The sequence below is a fragment of the Symsagittifera roscoffensis genome, chromosome 4 (assembly GCF_963678635.1).
Source record: "Symsagittifera roscoffensis chromosome 4, txSymRosc1.1, whole genome shotgun sequence".
Classification (NCBI taxonomy): Eukaryota; Metazoa; Xenacoelomorpha; order Acoela; family Convolutidae; genus Symsagittifera; species Symsagittifera roscoffensis.
This window is the reverse complement of record NC_087065.1, coordinates 51,845,870-51,862,238: the sequence shown is the minus strand read 5'-3', so window position 1 is coordinate 51,862,238 and position 16,369 is coordinate 51,845,870. Positions and strand designations below refer to the sequence as shown.

The following is a 16,369-nucleotide window of genomic DNA, read 5'->3' as shown; positions in this document are numbered from 1 at the left end:
AAACTCTTTTTCAACCGGAATTAGGGTGTAGGGATTTAAGCAGCGGAGGAATCTAGAACACGCTTTTTGTATTGAATCCTTCGCCTCAGATTTTCATGGTAGCTTCCAAGAAAAAGAAAATAATCCAAAAAGGTCGGTCAAAAATTCCTTACCCTTTGAAAACTTTGAAAGTCACAAAACGCCCGATGAAGGAAAGAAAGAGACAAACGGTATATGACGGCCCTAGAGAAATAGCCAGTCTCTCCATTGATAACAATTTTTTGAGAATTGGTAAAATACATCAAGAAAAATGATCATTTTTCCGAAGTGAAATCAAACCGTAAAATGACACTACACTTCGCTCGGGTAAAAAAACCTTTACGATCCATCCTTACTGAAATGAAAAAAGCGCTTAAAAATTAGCCCTTCAAACTACGCATCAGAAGTTGAATAAGCCCAACCCGTTTGAACGAAATAAAATTTAGTTGGTAAATTTACAAACTACAGAGAAAATTCAATTATAGTAACACTGTTTAAATCAAAAATTAAAAACTTTAAAATTAAAAAATTGGGAAAGCGTACCACCTAGTATAAATTTCTTTTGTAAAAAAAAGGAAAATTAGTCGACACAAATTGGGACGAAAACATGAAACCCGAAATTAATTTTTTTCAAAAAACAAATTGAAAATATTAAGTACTATCTTAAATAATCTAAGAGGTAGTAATATTTGAATTTTCAAAAAAATGAGCATTTCAGCAGAAGTTGTAGGAAAAGTTGTTTACCGGAAAAACTTCAAGTTCCCGATTACAAGTCACTTGCTCTAGCAAGTGAAAATTGTCAATACGTTAACGATAACCGCAAAAACGCAAAACAGCTAAAACATTGGATCATCCCGAAATTTTGAAAAATAAAGCCAACATAAAGTATGAACATAGCGAGCAGACAGTAGGATAAAAGTCAAGGAACGCTAGAAAACATTACCAAATGGACTTGTTTTTTTTAAAGAAAAAACTTCAACTTTCAAAATTCAAAATTAATACATTCGTTAACAATTTATGATTGCCATTTTTTAAAATTAACTCAATCTGAGAAAATTGGATCAATTGGTGAAGTTTTTAGTCCGCTGGAAAATCTGAAAACAAAAAATCCACTTTCCGAAATTAGAGGTCGATCAAGTTTTTCGTGATCTGTACACTTGCTGTTCCATAGTGGAATTCATCAAAGGAAATGAACTGAACTTGAGAAGAAATCAAAAATCAAACTGCAAATATCAAATTTGAGCTTAAGGAATAATTTTGCATCAAATCTTAAGCTGGATTCATTTGTTTCAATATTTTATTCATTATTTGTATGACACGGACACGCGTAAAAAATACCTTCATTAGAAAAGGAAGCTATCAAATGATTCAACCAATTCTGTTAAAATAGTTGTTAACAAGAAAAAAGTCTATACTCCACTTTGATAACGCTTGCTTATCGCCTTAACACTAAAAAACGCCTTAAAATTCCACTCTCGTGAAATCAGAATACAGATTCAAATTGGCACAAAACTGATATGAATTATGAAACACTAGTCTCACTTAAAAATGTGTTCTTGTATGATCCCATAAGCATTTATTTAACGGAGAAAAGAGAGTCCAGTACGTGATTTCAATAAACTTGTTAATCGCAGTTAAACACCCAGTCGAACAGAGAATCAACCGAAACCCTTCGTCAAAAAAAAATTGAAATTAGTACCAAGCAGCTAGCAGCTTTTAAATTAGTTTTCAGGAAAAACTATGGTACACAAATTGAATTACATTTACTGTTCACTAGTGTCAAAGGAATAATTAAATCATAAAACTTTCTGAATTTAAGACGAACCTATTTGAAATAATTGGATTTTAACATCAGCTAGCAAATGAACTTGGAAAGAGAGCTTCAGCAAGGTATAAATTTTTTGGCATCGGATATTTTCAAGCAGTATCCAGATTTTTTTTCAACCACCAGCAAAAATGAATTCAAAAACTACATAACCAACAAAATCAGTCTGACTCTAACTGATGTTTCAAACTTCTACGCGCTGCATACAAATTCTCAAAAGACAACGATGAAACCATTTGTGAATCGCGGTTAATGATGTTAAACACTGTTTTCCTATTTTTTTATTTTAAAAATGAAACGATTTTAATTCATTTAACAAATGCTAAAATCAATACGCGCTGCAAACGACAATTTGACTGAAAAAAAAAATCCCCTCCGATTCTTGAAATGAATACACTCGATTTATGAATTGAATAAAAAGCGGAAAAAATAAATGAAATATATCAGAAACAGAACACCAAAAATTTTACGATTTTGTAAAGTTATCAAGCGGAAAACAAATCGGATTCTCTTTTTCAAAGGACAGAAATTCTGATCACAGAAAAATAAAATTTACAGAAAAATTCAGTTGAACAAAATTTTATATAGAACACGGCTTGTCAAAAGCTACTGAAATAAGCAAAAAATGCACACTTGAAATCGAAGCCAAAAAAGCAATCAAAATTAGCTGTGAGTGAAAAAGACAACCGAAACAAAAAATTTCCAAAAAATTCAACTTCAAAAGACATAAAATAATTTTGCTAGATTTCGTTCATGAATCTGAAGCATAAAAAATCAGAAGAACGTACAAAGTTTAGTAAAAAATTAGCGTAATCAACTCAAGTTGATAATTCAAAAGGATAACTTTCAAAAAAAAATAAGCTAGAAAGCAACGAAAACAAAATCAGTCGATTGAAAAATTATATTATGAAACATACAAAAAAACTCAAGATTTCAATTACCTGCGCAACAAAGAATATGATCCAGCGGGTCGCAAAAATAAAATATAGCTGATTGCACAACTTAAACTCAAAAAGTTTCGACGAAATTTGTTAGACTAATTTGTTAAAAACTTAATGTATATTTTTCAATTTTCGGCACCAGTAACAATTACTTTGCTAATCTCAACGTACACCCAAATCACATGCACCCAATACACTGGCCATGCTTTCATTTGAGCAGTTATGTGTAACACACTGCAAAAACTTTGGTAAATTCTGTGAAAAACTTCTTTGCGCAGATAAATCAGGTACCTGGTGGCAACAAACTTGCTTATCGCAAGGATTTAAAAAAGCGTAACAAACTCCAAGAAAAAAGTGAATGAAAAGGTTTCCAAATTTGCCAAAAGTGCATTTATCATCCCTAAAAATGTTGGTCCGAACTTTAAGTGATACGTAAATAGGAAAATCTTGCTTCAACACCACGCTACCGAGTGATTTTAAGAAATGTTGCAGTAAAAGGAGACAAGTTTGGAGGCAAAAAGATTTAATCTCAGATATCGCACACAAAACTCCGATAATTTCGTGCGAAAATTACCGAGAAGTTTTTTTTGTGCGTGACCTTTTAAGTCAATTAAAAACGGTCGAAGCTGAGCTTCACAGTAAATGCGATACAAAAATGAATAACTATAATTGAAATCATATGAAAAAGAAATTCGAAAACTGAAAAAAAATCACTAATTGCTAAAAAGCTCAAAATAACCGGAACAAAACTACCCTCACCATTACAAATTTTATACAGAGGCAAAGCTGATTTTCGCACCACTTGCAGATGAATCGGCACACGGAAAAATAATAAAAAAAACTTATTTCAAAAAATTTATAAGAACCTGATCAACTTTCGTTTGTCTGGACAGCAGTTCATTCTAGGCTAACGTGACAGAAATTTGGGTATTGAATCAGCAACGGAATAAAATTTACGAAGAGGAAACAAAACCGACAATCTTTAAGCAGACACAAGTTGAGCAAAAAAAATATGATAGTCCCACCTGAGTCTAGAATGAACAACACTTGAACTTTCAACTACCGCTGCCTACAGCACGGAAAAATCAGTGATGTGGCAACACAGCCGCCGATCTTTGAGCAGTCACTTGTTGCGCTGGAAAAAGTTTAAAGTCCACATCCCTGAACGTACAAAGAATGACACTTGTCTTTGCAAAAAAATGATTAAAGAACAAACAAGATGTGTGATGAGGCATCTAAGCTGACAAAACATAAGCACAATAACGGAAGTCCAACCATTCAATTTTTATCAATTTGTTTTTTCAATTGCATGCATACTGAAAATCCAAGGTCCGGCCGAGAGTCGAACCCCAGACGTAAGTGTACAAAAGCGACGGCGTTAACTCTAGGCCAAGCGAGAAGTAACCAGGAAGTTCTGAAGGTTTGTTACAAAACCAAGTTAAAGAAATTTTTAAACGTGTAAGAAAACTTAAAACGTGTAAGAAAAGTTGTTTACTGGGAAAAGTCTGGTTCCCGATTGTAGCAGAATTGCTCTCGCAAGTGTAATAAAACTTCATTTTGTCAAACAGGAATTTTCCCCCTTGAAACAACGCAACATAAGTTCTCTATGCCATAAACAAAACCAAAACCGTTTAATCGAAAAAAAATATATATAAAAATATTTTAAAAATTATTGAAAATCAGACTTGTTAAAATGATAAGTTACAACTTTCAACATCAATTTCAAAATCAAATTAAAATCTATGCTTGACCAAAAAGCCGAAAAAACGATACAAAAAAAATTTGAACCGACGGAAACTAGGCCGAAAAGCACAAATCCGAAATTTTAAAATTTAACACCGGAAACAGACTTAACCTACTTACTACCAAAACGATGTTAGTTATATTTCAATTTTCAAATAGCAAGGGTACACAACACATACATAACATGACAAACTTACCGACAGAAATAGAGATAAAGCCAAGGAAAATCCTTTTTTTTTTTAAAAGAGTATCGAGAAAAAATAATCTATCAAAATATTTTCCAACATTTGTCTTGATTTTATCTTGAAAAGAATTCAATTCAGGAAAAGATTCCAAGAAGTAATGCAATTAAAAGTCAATTAAGCTTCGAAACAAAGCTTACAAATAATTAACAAAGCCCACAATTCTTGAGCCGACATACGTTGCGCGGAAATATTTCTTTGAGTTATTAAAAAAACGTAAGTCAATAACAAGTAGTCCACCTTATTGCTCTCAAAGGACTCCACAAAAAGCCCTTTAACCGATATATAAAAAATCGGATTTTTTAAAAAAATTTCCGACCTATTCGAACTGTAACACATAGAAGCATGAAAAAAATTGCACTTAAAAATACACAAAATAGGTTGCCAAAATTGATTTCGTAAGCCAAAACCGTTTTGCCGAAAAAAAAACTAAAACTATTCAAAATCAGACTTGTTAATTTTATAAAATACAGAAATTTCAATTGTACTAAAATCTGTTTTTAATCCAAGTATAACCCATGTGTTAAAAGTTTAGCCGATAAAATCCGAACAGATAATAAAACAGATAATAAAAAATGGAAATTTTTCAAAACGAAAAATGAATTGACTAAAACTAGGACGAAAACCATGAATCCGCAGCAATGAGTTTATTTTTTTTTTAAATTTCATACAAAATTTATTGCCCGAAAAGGACTACACGTAATTACAAGTGATAGTAGTTTTATTTGAATTTCGAGAAATTGAACATGTCAACTATGCAGGTTGATTTATATCATTCCTAGTAAAGTTGACCGTTCTGTGAACAAAGTTATTTACGGGAAAAAAGTCTTGTAACCGATATTAATACCCTTGCTTATCGCAATGGTAAAAATACGACAGATGTAAAAAAAGCTTTATTTATAATTCTAAGATTCGAGAAGTAGTTGCCAAAAAATACGAAGCATCGGTAGAAGACAATTCTTTAAATACTTTAGTTAACAAGATTAAATTTTGAACATATTTACATGGTATATTGTTTGAAGCTAATTTGTTTGGAGTCTTGAATCTAATTCAATATAACATTTTGACAAAGCCAGGAAACATTTCGGCAAACCTTTCTAGCTGTTTTCACTGGGCGTAGGTGACGGCTAGAGCAATAGCTGTTGATATTGCACAAATAACGAAGAAGGGTAGCCACGTGATAACGAAGCCTTTGAAAGAAGTATACTTACCGAAAATAAGCATCAAGAAACAAAGGGAAACCATGTTGTAGCTAAAACAAAACCAATATTAGTTTGCTTAATAAAAGTTAGAGAAAAAATTCAGAACACGGAAAACTTCAAACGAAGGGGTAAAACCTCGAAATTTGGTGTATAAAGTGATGCAAAAAAAAACAATTTTAGGAACAAAATTCACTTGATTGAAAAATTGAACCTTTTACACCCGTTGTATTGCATGCAGTTTAGAGCATAGGCGACATGATTATGACAATTATCCCAGCATAGAATATGCATTCGTCCTTTATACACTTCGCATGACTCCAACACCGCTCCATCCCATGTTTGCCCAGGCCGACGAATTTTAGCGGGGTCCATCTTCCAGTACTTAGTGGGGCTTCCAAATGCCATTCTTCCTTCGCCAATTGAGTATGGTCCCTAAGGCGAACAAAAATCATGCCGCAGAAGTAGGACTAGTGACGTTTTCTACGTGCGATTTCTACGTTAGTGTGATTATTAAGAAGCAGAAAAATTGGAGAGAAATTGACTTTTTTCAAACATCTGAAGTGCAATTAATTTGAATGAGGATTAAGACGATGTAAACAACGACAAAAAACAACCAGAAGAAAAATGCTGCCGAAAAATAAGTTGTACATTCCAATTTATTCTTTCCCCTGCAGAAAATTTAGTGGGCATAAAGACCAAAATCATCAAATTAAGCTGCTTAAACTTGAATTCAAATAAAAAAAAAACATTTTATACATAATGCGACGAAACTAATCAGTGTACTAAACAAGGCACAAAAAACTATATTTAACAATTACAAATAACAAATTCTGAAAACTACGAGCAACATTTGTAAAAAAAACTTTAGACGGTTTCCAAACCACAAAGAAATCCACTGTTGCCACCAAGCTAAACGCATATACTGGGTACATAGTACCCACTGTAACCTAGGAATCCCAGGCATTGGCCACTAGCAGATCAAATATGGAACAACTCGAAAAAGTCTTGCAACCTGATGCTACACTCGTGCATATCGCAAGAGTAGAAAAAATTTGAGTATGGGGTCCATAGTGGCATTCTAGTTAATTGTTGATCAACTTTAAATCATAGGCTATTATAAACAATGTGCGTGCAAAAAGCCTTTTGGTTTTCGTTTACTGCTACACCGGCCTATTGCACATGCATCATTATTAACGCCCTCTTTGCTATTGAAAAGAAAAAGTCACAATCTAAGCCGTTTACATTCAATTTTCTAGGCATCAAAATATGTGTCAGTAATAACCGCAAGCTAATTTTGTATATTAAATAATAGACACCAAAAATAAACAGAGACAAAGCTGCGCTTCGAACCAATTGCAATACAAAAAAAAGCCGAACAGAAAAAGATAATGTGTCTCAAACAAAGTACAATTTTAAATTCGAAGGATTTGCAGTGCAAGATTCTGGGCAGGATCAATGACACCCAGAAATTGCTAACTCTCGAAACCCTTTACATCTCGAGGAAAGCTCTCTCGAAGCCCTCACCGGATTTGCAGTGCAAGATTCTGGACAGGAGCATTGACACCCAGAAATTGATAACTCTCGAAGCTCTCTGCATCCCGAGGAAAGCTCCAGCCCTGAATCTCCGTGAGGAGTACCGGCAACGTCAGCTAACGCTGCGCTCCTAATCTATTTTTTGTTTTAACGTTTTATGTTAACTCAAATTGTGCTTTTTTTTCTCTGATTTCATGAGGTTTTTTATTGTTTTTTACCATGTTTGTTGTTTTTTCTTTCAGTGTTCTGATGACGTCTTAATTGACGAAAGCGTTCAAGCATTGATACTTGTTTTGTCCGTTAAATTCGAAGGCTTAACATGAAGAATTTTCTTGCAATTCTTATGAAAATAACTACCTGCATTATCAGGAGGAATCGGGCTACCTTAATTTCATTCATTTCTTTCCCATAAGCAATAGATTAAACCGATTAAAAAACATGCTGGCCAATACACCGAGTTTGTGCATAAGACAAATCCCTCCATTATTTGCTATAAATTAAAAAAAATTAAATTGAAAAAAAGAATGCTGAAGTTTCAATCAATTCCCACAAAAGAACATGCAGAAAATCCGAAACACACAATCAAAGCTTACGAAAAAACCAAATACAACAAACTTATCGAATGTGAAATTGATACGCAATGTTATGAGAGCTGGAGCACAACAAGAAAAGACGGAGGCGAAGCTGAGCTGCGCACCACTTGCGATACAACACACACATAAAAAAAACATATGAAGTCGAAAACAAAATGAATTGTTAAAAAAAACAAGATGAACCAAAATGTTCGTATGTCTCGATATAAAAGATAACTATGCGCCCAGCTAAAGCTGGAGTTAGCTGTTTGATGTTTTTGGAATTTGTTATACTGATGCGGCATGTATCAGGTAATTTCGAAAATTGGACTTTGCCCAAAACCATAATTGTTTCTCTACTGAAATCTTCAAAGACAAAAAAATTTTTTTTGCAAAAATTCAAGAAGTCGCCACTTCTGTAGGAAATAATCTTCCGGCCGGATCTTTCGATTGAATCCTGCATTTCAGATTTCAGGGTAGTTTCTTAGAAAAGTCAAAAGTTTCTAAAAAACTGTCTAAATTTGAAAAAACTGTTTTTTTTTTCCGGGAATCAAACCTTGTTGTTAAAAAAAAAAACTTTGGCGTAGCATTTTATGCGAGAAACATTTCATAAAATCTGCATTTTCGATTGAATGCAAAATTTCAAGATTTGAGAGGATAGTTTTCGAGAAAAGTCAATGATTTTCGAAAAACCGTCAAAAAATCAAAACTGACTTTTCCGAGGGTCATATATTTTGGTGTTTAAAAAATTGGGCTCAGCTGCACATGCAGAAGAGCTTCCCACAAACCTTTCTTCTAACTGATTCCAAAAACTAGATTTGAGCGGGTAGTTTTCGAGAAACAAAAATATTCAAAAAGCAGTCAAACACTCAAAAATTTGACTATTCAGAAGGCCATAATTTAAAAAAAGAAGAGCTTAGCCGCCTGTGCAATAGCTTCTTAAAACCTTTTTCATCCATTGAACCCAAACAACTCAAATTAAGGGAGTAGTTTTTGAGAAAACGAAAAAAAAAATCCAAAAACATGGGGTGTCAAAAATTCACCACACAGATTTTTTTAGAAAGGCTGCAGACAGAAGGGTTAAGCAAAACGCGACTAAGGGAGTTCGCAGGCACATTGTGGAGTATGCAGTCTAATGATACGCCTTTTTTGAAAATCGGTAGAGTTGTTTTCTATTGAAAAAAAAAATTTAAAAAAATTGAAAAAAAAAATTCGAAAGCATCTCAAAAAATTTAAAACAACACCCAACCCAATACTTTTTAATAACATCTAATTTTATGGAATAGGAAAATTTGGCCGTCGAACAGACAAAAAATGACTTGGAAAAATGACAAATTAAAGAAATTTTAGAAAAAAGAAAAAAAAAATAGAATCAAATGAAAACACTTCATCAAGAAATTTATTTGAAAAAATAATTATCTCACGGAAGGTACTCCACCTATATACTACCTAGATGCGGTAATTTTATTTAATCTGCAAGACATTGAGCATCTCTTGAAGTTTACCTTCCTACAAAATTGACCATTCAGTGAACAAAGCTATTTACGGGGGAAAAAAGTATAGTACCCGATTGCAATTCCCTAGCTTATCGAAATAAAAATAACACGAAAAGTCCTTTATTTTCAAAAACTTCTAGCCAGCAAAAAAAGCACACACCTTGCAACACTTGCTATACATATATTCTTATAAAAAGTCAAGTCAAAATTGCAAAAAAAAAATCTGAAAAACTATGCTTTTTCAAAAAATTTTGACATATTAAAGCAATACGTTATGCCGTCAACTTGAATCGATTAAAGTGAAATTGCGCGAAGTTGAAACACAGCAAAAAATTTAGAAGTAAATCCACGCGTTTGTAGATCTAAACGTAAATCTGACACCAAGCATCCGAAAAAGAAAACTGAGTAATTAAGAAAGTTTTTTTTTTATTTTCAGTAAAAATTCAAAAACCAGGAAACAAAAGTTTAACACAGAGGCGATGTTGCACTTCGCATACACCAGCAAAAATATGAACGATAACGTTACTTTTTTGGATTGATGCGGATGGACAATGGTAATTTCAAAAACAGACCTATAGAAAAGAAAATTCAATCCCAATTTTTTGATTGCAAAATCTTTTATTTCATCAATTACTTCAGTTTTCTTAAAAATGAAGTGATAACAAGAGCTTGTTGGGTTGAAATATGCTTAAAACGTTGCTCATTAGTATCGGGTGGGTAGTTTTCGAGAGAAGTCAAAAATTTTCAAAAAACGGTGAAAAAAAAAACGAAAACTTGACTTTTCCGAGCTTCATAACTTTTGGTGTAGAAAAAACTTTGGCGAAATCGTTTATGCAGCAGAGCTTCCCAGAACCCATTTTTTCCATTGCAACCAAAATCTGAGGTTTGAGAGGGTAGTTTTTGTGAAAAGTCAAAAAGTTTGAAAAAACGGTCACAAAATCGAAAAATTGACTTTTCCGAGGGTCATAACTTTTTCCGTAAAAAAATTGGGCGTTATCATTTAGGCAGCGGAGCTTCCCACAACCCATTCTACTCATTAAAACTAAAACCTCAGATTTTGGGAGAGTATTTTCGAGAAAAATTGAAAAGTTTCAAAAAACTGTCAAAAAATCGTGAATTTGATTTTTTTGAGGGTCATAGCTTTTTGTCTGAAAAAATTTGAGCGTAACCGCTAAAGCAGGGGAGCTCTCTACAACCCGTACGTTCGATTGAAACTAAAATATCGGATTTGGGACGGTAGTTCTCCAGAAAAGCCATAAGTTTCAGAAAGTGGTCAAAAAATCGAAAAGTTGACTATTTTGAAAGCCGTAACTTTTTGTGTAAAAAAGATTTGGGCCTAGCCGCTTAGGCAGGGGAGCTTTCCACAGCCTGTTCTAACCATTGAACCCAAAATTGCAGATTTGCGTGGTTAATTTTTGAGAAAATGTATAAAATCCAAAAATGTAGGTAAAAAATTCACCCCACACACTTTTTCGCAAGTTTGTAGAAAAGTGGGTTAAGGTAAAAAAAAGAGGATAGGGAAGTATTCAGGCTCACAGGAGAGTGGCCAGACTTCCCATTCGTACCAGTAGTTTTTGAGAAAAAAAAACGAAAATTTTCCAAAGCGTCTCAAAAAATTTTAAAAAAACTAGATCCCATACATTTTCATAATACCTGTTTTTATCAAACAGGAATTTGCAATATAATAGTATGTAGTAGAATTCTTAGCATTGGCTGTATTTAACAGCTGGTTATTGATCAAATGAACACTTTCAAAATGATCGCAACTGTCCCAATGCTTTTGTAATCATGTACCGAAAATTAGAAAAAAACGCCCAGGTAAGTAGAAATTAATAAATCTGAATTTTTTTAAGACGTAGACCCACTATTACTTTAGTAGATATAAACCAGCTGCTCCACTATAGCTGTTAAGCTATACTGCTAAACGTACAACTTAGGTAGAAATGGAGATCTTGAAATTAGAGATCCGAACCTGTGAACTGTTATTTATGGCAAAACGTCTAGTACCCGATTGCAATACGCTTACTTATCGCAGGTGTAATCAAATGGCTTCTTTCACGACAACTTGCGATAATAAAAAGTCTCAAAAAGAAGTTTCCTCTAAAATAAGGTTCAGAAAAATCGTCCAAACTACAAAAAATTAGTTCTCATTGTTGTGCAGCAAAAGTTGGGAAATGAAAAATCACCAATCCGACTGAATAAAACTAGTGATTTGCAAAGAGTGTAAATTATTTCACGAGTTATAGATAGAAGTCAATTGATTTTTGTAAAAATGCGGTTTTAAATAAGTAAATCAGTTCAATCGTAGATTTAGTTCAAGTAGAAAGCTGAGATGTCTTTTTAGGCTTCAACATTCCGCCTCCCTTGAAGTATCTTCAATTTTCAGATCGTTATTATGTCTGGGTACGACTATCCATTCACAGTGCACGAGACAAAGGAGAGAAAGAGCAGGGCGGAGGGGATCTGGGTTTCACTCCGATTCCTGTAAAGTCGTTGGATGAGATCCAGTCTTCAAGGAAGGAAGCTGCAATCGTGGATAGGGCAGGTCTGCGGTTTCCGAAAGCTGAGACTGTGAGTAGCATTTATTCCATTGTATCATAGTAGTAGAGTATAGCGGGTGTGCATCAATTGTTTGTTTTGTTTTAGAAGCAACTTAGAGGTCTTAAACGTATCAGTGACCTCAACGTAGAAGGGTCATTGTTCACTGGCTGGGAGGTTGGAGTTAACTGTCGAGAGACTCCTAGTGTGACAGCTAAGGGTGTTATTGGCGTCATGTCTGGAGGTCAGACCAGATGGCCAAAGCAGGTCTTTTCTTCTCTTCTCCAAGGTATTTTTGTAGAGTCCTCGTCCTTCCGGACTTTCCATCAGGACTTGGAGGAGGAAGATGATGCTGTTTTGTGTCTTCTGGGGGGCCGAAAGTTCTGGCTGATGACATCTGAAGTTAATCTCTCTGGTGAACTTGAGCGCCTGACCGGTGGCAATGATTCGGAGATGGGGTTCACTGATGCTGCTAAGTATCTGAGGAACCTTGGTCCTCGGCAGAAGAAACTGATCCACTATGGTGTTCTTGAGGAGGGGAAAAGTTTGTATCTTCCATATGCGTGGTGCCATGCAGTTCTGACTCTCTGCGACGAAGAGAGGGTCTGCTGTATGTACTATGCCGAGATGCAAACTAGACTTTCCTTGGTAGCATCTGCGTGGAAGCGCTGCCAGCAACACTGCAGGGTCAACAAGCGAAGAGGACCAGATGACAGCGAATGACTGTTCAACGGTAAATATGTTAACAGTTATTCAATAAATGAACTAAATGTGACTGCACCATAAGTAAGGAGTATACAAGTGAAGTATTAACGGTACGAGTCATGAGCGAAAGTTTGTGTACTTAGAAAAAACATTTTATGCGAATTAATGGTTGTAAATCATTACAATACGACATCTTTGAATATAATTTAAAGGCAAATATAACAATTTAACAGTTGACGTGATAAGAGAGCCTATTGTTACATTCAAGACAGTAGTATAGGCGTATCCTAGCTGTTTTCAGACAAAAATTTTATTTTGGGTCATGAGGGTACAACCTCATACGAATTTTAATGCACGATTTAGCACAAAAATTGATGAAAATTTACATCATTTTCGACTTTTATGAACATACAACATTGGGAATTTACAAGAAAGTGGTCAATATGAACGATTCAGACCATAATGCATTGCATAGGGGGTAATTTAGGTTCCTACTTTCAAAAGGGTCATGGGGGTACTACTTCTTAAAATTTGAAAACTGCACATTTTTGATATTTTTCGATTTTTTAGCACTATAAAGTTCTTGTTTTAAATGAACTGCACATTGGATATGACTTGGTTGCTATACTGGTAGCTTCCGCAGCTTCGCGACTGGGCGTACGTATTCACCAGTTGTGGTCTTCACTTTTACCACTCGAACAATTGAGTCATTTCCAGGATAAACTTCTATGATTCGTCCAGTTTTCCATTCTAGCGGTCGTTCATTGTCTTCGGCAAGTAGGACTAGGTTGCCAACTTTAAATTCTGGGCCATCCGTGAACCATTTTTTCCGTATTTGTAGCGTTATGAGATAATCCCTTTTCCAAACTTTCCAGAAATCCTTGATCATATTCTGTAATAGTCGATATCGTACATTGGTTGAAACTTGGATGTCCGCAGAGGGAAGAGTTAGCAATGATTCCCCTATCAGAAAATGAGCGGGTGTCAGCGGAGTTGGGTCGTTAGGATCACTTGAAATTGGATACAATGGTCGTGAATTTAAGACAGCTTCAATTTGATTAAGAATTGTGAGAAATTCTTCAAAACTGAGACGTTGCAGTCCTATAACTTTTTGCATATGTCTCTTCATACTTTTTACAGCTGCTTCCCAGAGTCCTCCGAAGTGAGGAGCACGAGGAGGGATGGTGACCCATTCAGTTCCTTGGCTATTGACGAAACTAACAACTGATTTGTCCGTTCCATTTTTGTCGAGCAGTTCCTTGATTTTGATCAGATCATTTCGAGCCCCGATAAAATTGCTTCCATTGTCACTTAAGATCTTCTCAGGTTTGCCACGGCGTGCAGTAAATCGTTTCAATGAAAGGATGCATGCTTCTTTGGTTAGACGAGTAACCATTTCCAAATGAATAGCTTTTGTCGCGAGACAAACAAAGACGGCAACATAAATTTTTGAGACCTCTGCTTCCTTAATTTCAAAGGGACCAGCAAAGTCTATTCCACATTGAGCAAATGGTTTTGCGGGTGTTATTATTTCTGTAGGAAGATCAGCCATGAATTGAGAAGTAGGTTGCTGACTAAATCGGACACATCTCATGCATCTTCTAATGAACTGTCGAACTAGATCACGGCCTCCGATTATCCAAATTTCCTCTCTCATTGTGTTCAGTACTAATTGCCCCCCGCCATGAAGAGTATTTTCATGATGATTGCGTATAAGTAGGGATACTAAATCAGATTTTTTCGAAACGAGTATTGGAAACTTCTTGTCTGTTGGGTAGTTCGATTGTGAAACTCTTAGTAGATCGTAATCCTTGTCGAAAAACGGACTAAGATTGAGTAGTTTCGATGTTTTACTCAGCTCCCCTTTCACCTTTAGACAATTTAGCTCTGATTTGAAGTGTATTTCTTGGTCTAAACGAAGAATTAGCATTTTTGCCATAATTCTATTTTTAGGACTAAGACAATCTTCTTCAAGTTGTACATCAGATGTCCGCTTAGATCTGAGCCGCTTCCGATAGTTTGTCGATACTCTATGCTTAAGATGTTGAACAAATGATAGTACATAGCATGCGATGCGTACTGTCTTGTTCCAAGTGCTGTAGTTCTTTAAACGAAAAATTCCATCCGTCATTTCTTCGTTTTGAGCATGATTTGCGAGAACAGTTCGAATTTGTTCACTTTCTGCATTAGTCTTGGCGTTGACGGTTCGTTTTTCAGGTGCTTCAACTAGAGATGGTTGTAGGTTGGGCCAGTGCCTTTCATCTTTGGTCAGCCAATCTGGTCCATTCCACCAGAGTGAGGAACATATTAATGTGTCAGCTAATACACCACGAGAGGCTAAATCAGCTGGATTTACTGCTGTTGGCACGTGTTTCCAATCACTTCTGGGTAGGGTCTCTTGTATTTGTGAAACTCTGTTTGCAACAAAAGTGTTCCACGTTCTTGGAAGTTGAGCACGCCATTGCAAGACAATTGTTGAATCAGTCCAGGCGTGTGAAGTTATCTTGAGATTTGTTTTCCTCAAAATTGAATGAACTGATTTAAGAAGTTTGGTAGCTAAACTTGCACCGCAGAGCTCTAATTTGGGAACAGAGATTGCTTTGACCGGAGCAACCTTTGTTTTGGAGGTCAGTAGATATGCAAAAGTCTTGCCATCATCATTGGTAATTCTTGCATAGATTGCGGCTGCATATGCTTTTTCGGAAGCATCACAGAATACGTGAAGTTGAACCTCCTTTATTGGATGTGAGCTCATAGATCTTGGTATCTGTAGTTTCAGTAGTTGAGGCAATGTTCCGGTGAGCTCGTACCATTTTTCCTTGGTTTTCTGATCGACTTCAGAATCCCAATCAAAACCTTGGACCCATAGTTGTTGCATGAGACATTTGAAATTGATGATGAATGGAGCTAGCCATCCCATCGGATCAAACAATTTTGAGATTGTGGACAGAATAGTCCTCTTTGTAAGCAGTTTCAGCTCTGGTAAGGCTGTTGAAAAACAAAACATGTCCTTATTGGGCATCCAACTGACTCCTAGCGCCTTGATTTTGTATTCGTCAGAGAAAAGTTCCAGCACATCCGATTTTTCGCAGAGATGTTCTGGCAATCCTTCAATTATTTTAGCATTGCTTGAAGTCCATTTTCTTAGAGGGAATTCATAAGAGTTCAGCTCTTCGCATAAATCAGAGATGAGTCTTTCTGCTTCATGCTTATCATTAGCGCCACCAAGAAAGTCGTCTACATAGAAACAATTTTTGAGACTTTCTTTGATCATTGGGTTCTTAGATTGATTTGCTACTTCATTGAGGCATCTTGTTGAGTGAAATGCTGACGAAGCTATTCCATATGTAACACGTGTCATCCTGAGATGCTTGATTTCATCCGATTTATTTGATCTCCAAAGTGTGCGATGGAAATCCTTCGATTTGTCCTCTAGAGCAACTTGTCGGTACATTTTTGCGATATCTGCTGACAAAGCAATTGGGTAGAACCAGAAGCGCATGATTATCGAGTAGAGGTCGTCTTGTACCGTGGGACCAACCATCAAAGTGTCG

The 16,369-nt window shown here is 35.4% G+C and overlaps 1 protein-coding gene across 1 annotated transcript in view; it reads right to left on the bottom strand.

Moving 5' to 3' along the window:
* Window positions 1-5,682: 5,682 nt before the first annotated feature.
* LOC134844432 (transmembrane protein 222-like) overlaps window positions 5,683-16,369 on the bottom strand; it is a 36,456-nt gene continuing 25,769 nt past the window's right edge. Inside the window, exons 2-3 of the mRNA XM_063861109.1 lie at window positions 6,183-6,403; window positions 5,683-6,021 (exon numbers count right to left, since the gene is read on the bottom strand). Coding sequence (XP_063717179.1) covers window positions 5,877-6,021; window positions 6,183-6,403 — 366 coding nt within the window. The 3' untranslated portion in view covers window positions 5,683-5,876. The remainder of the gene's footprint in view (window positions 6,022-6,182; window positions 6,404-16,369) is intronic.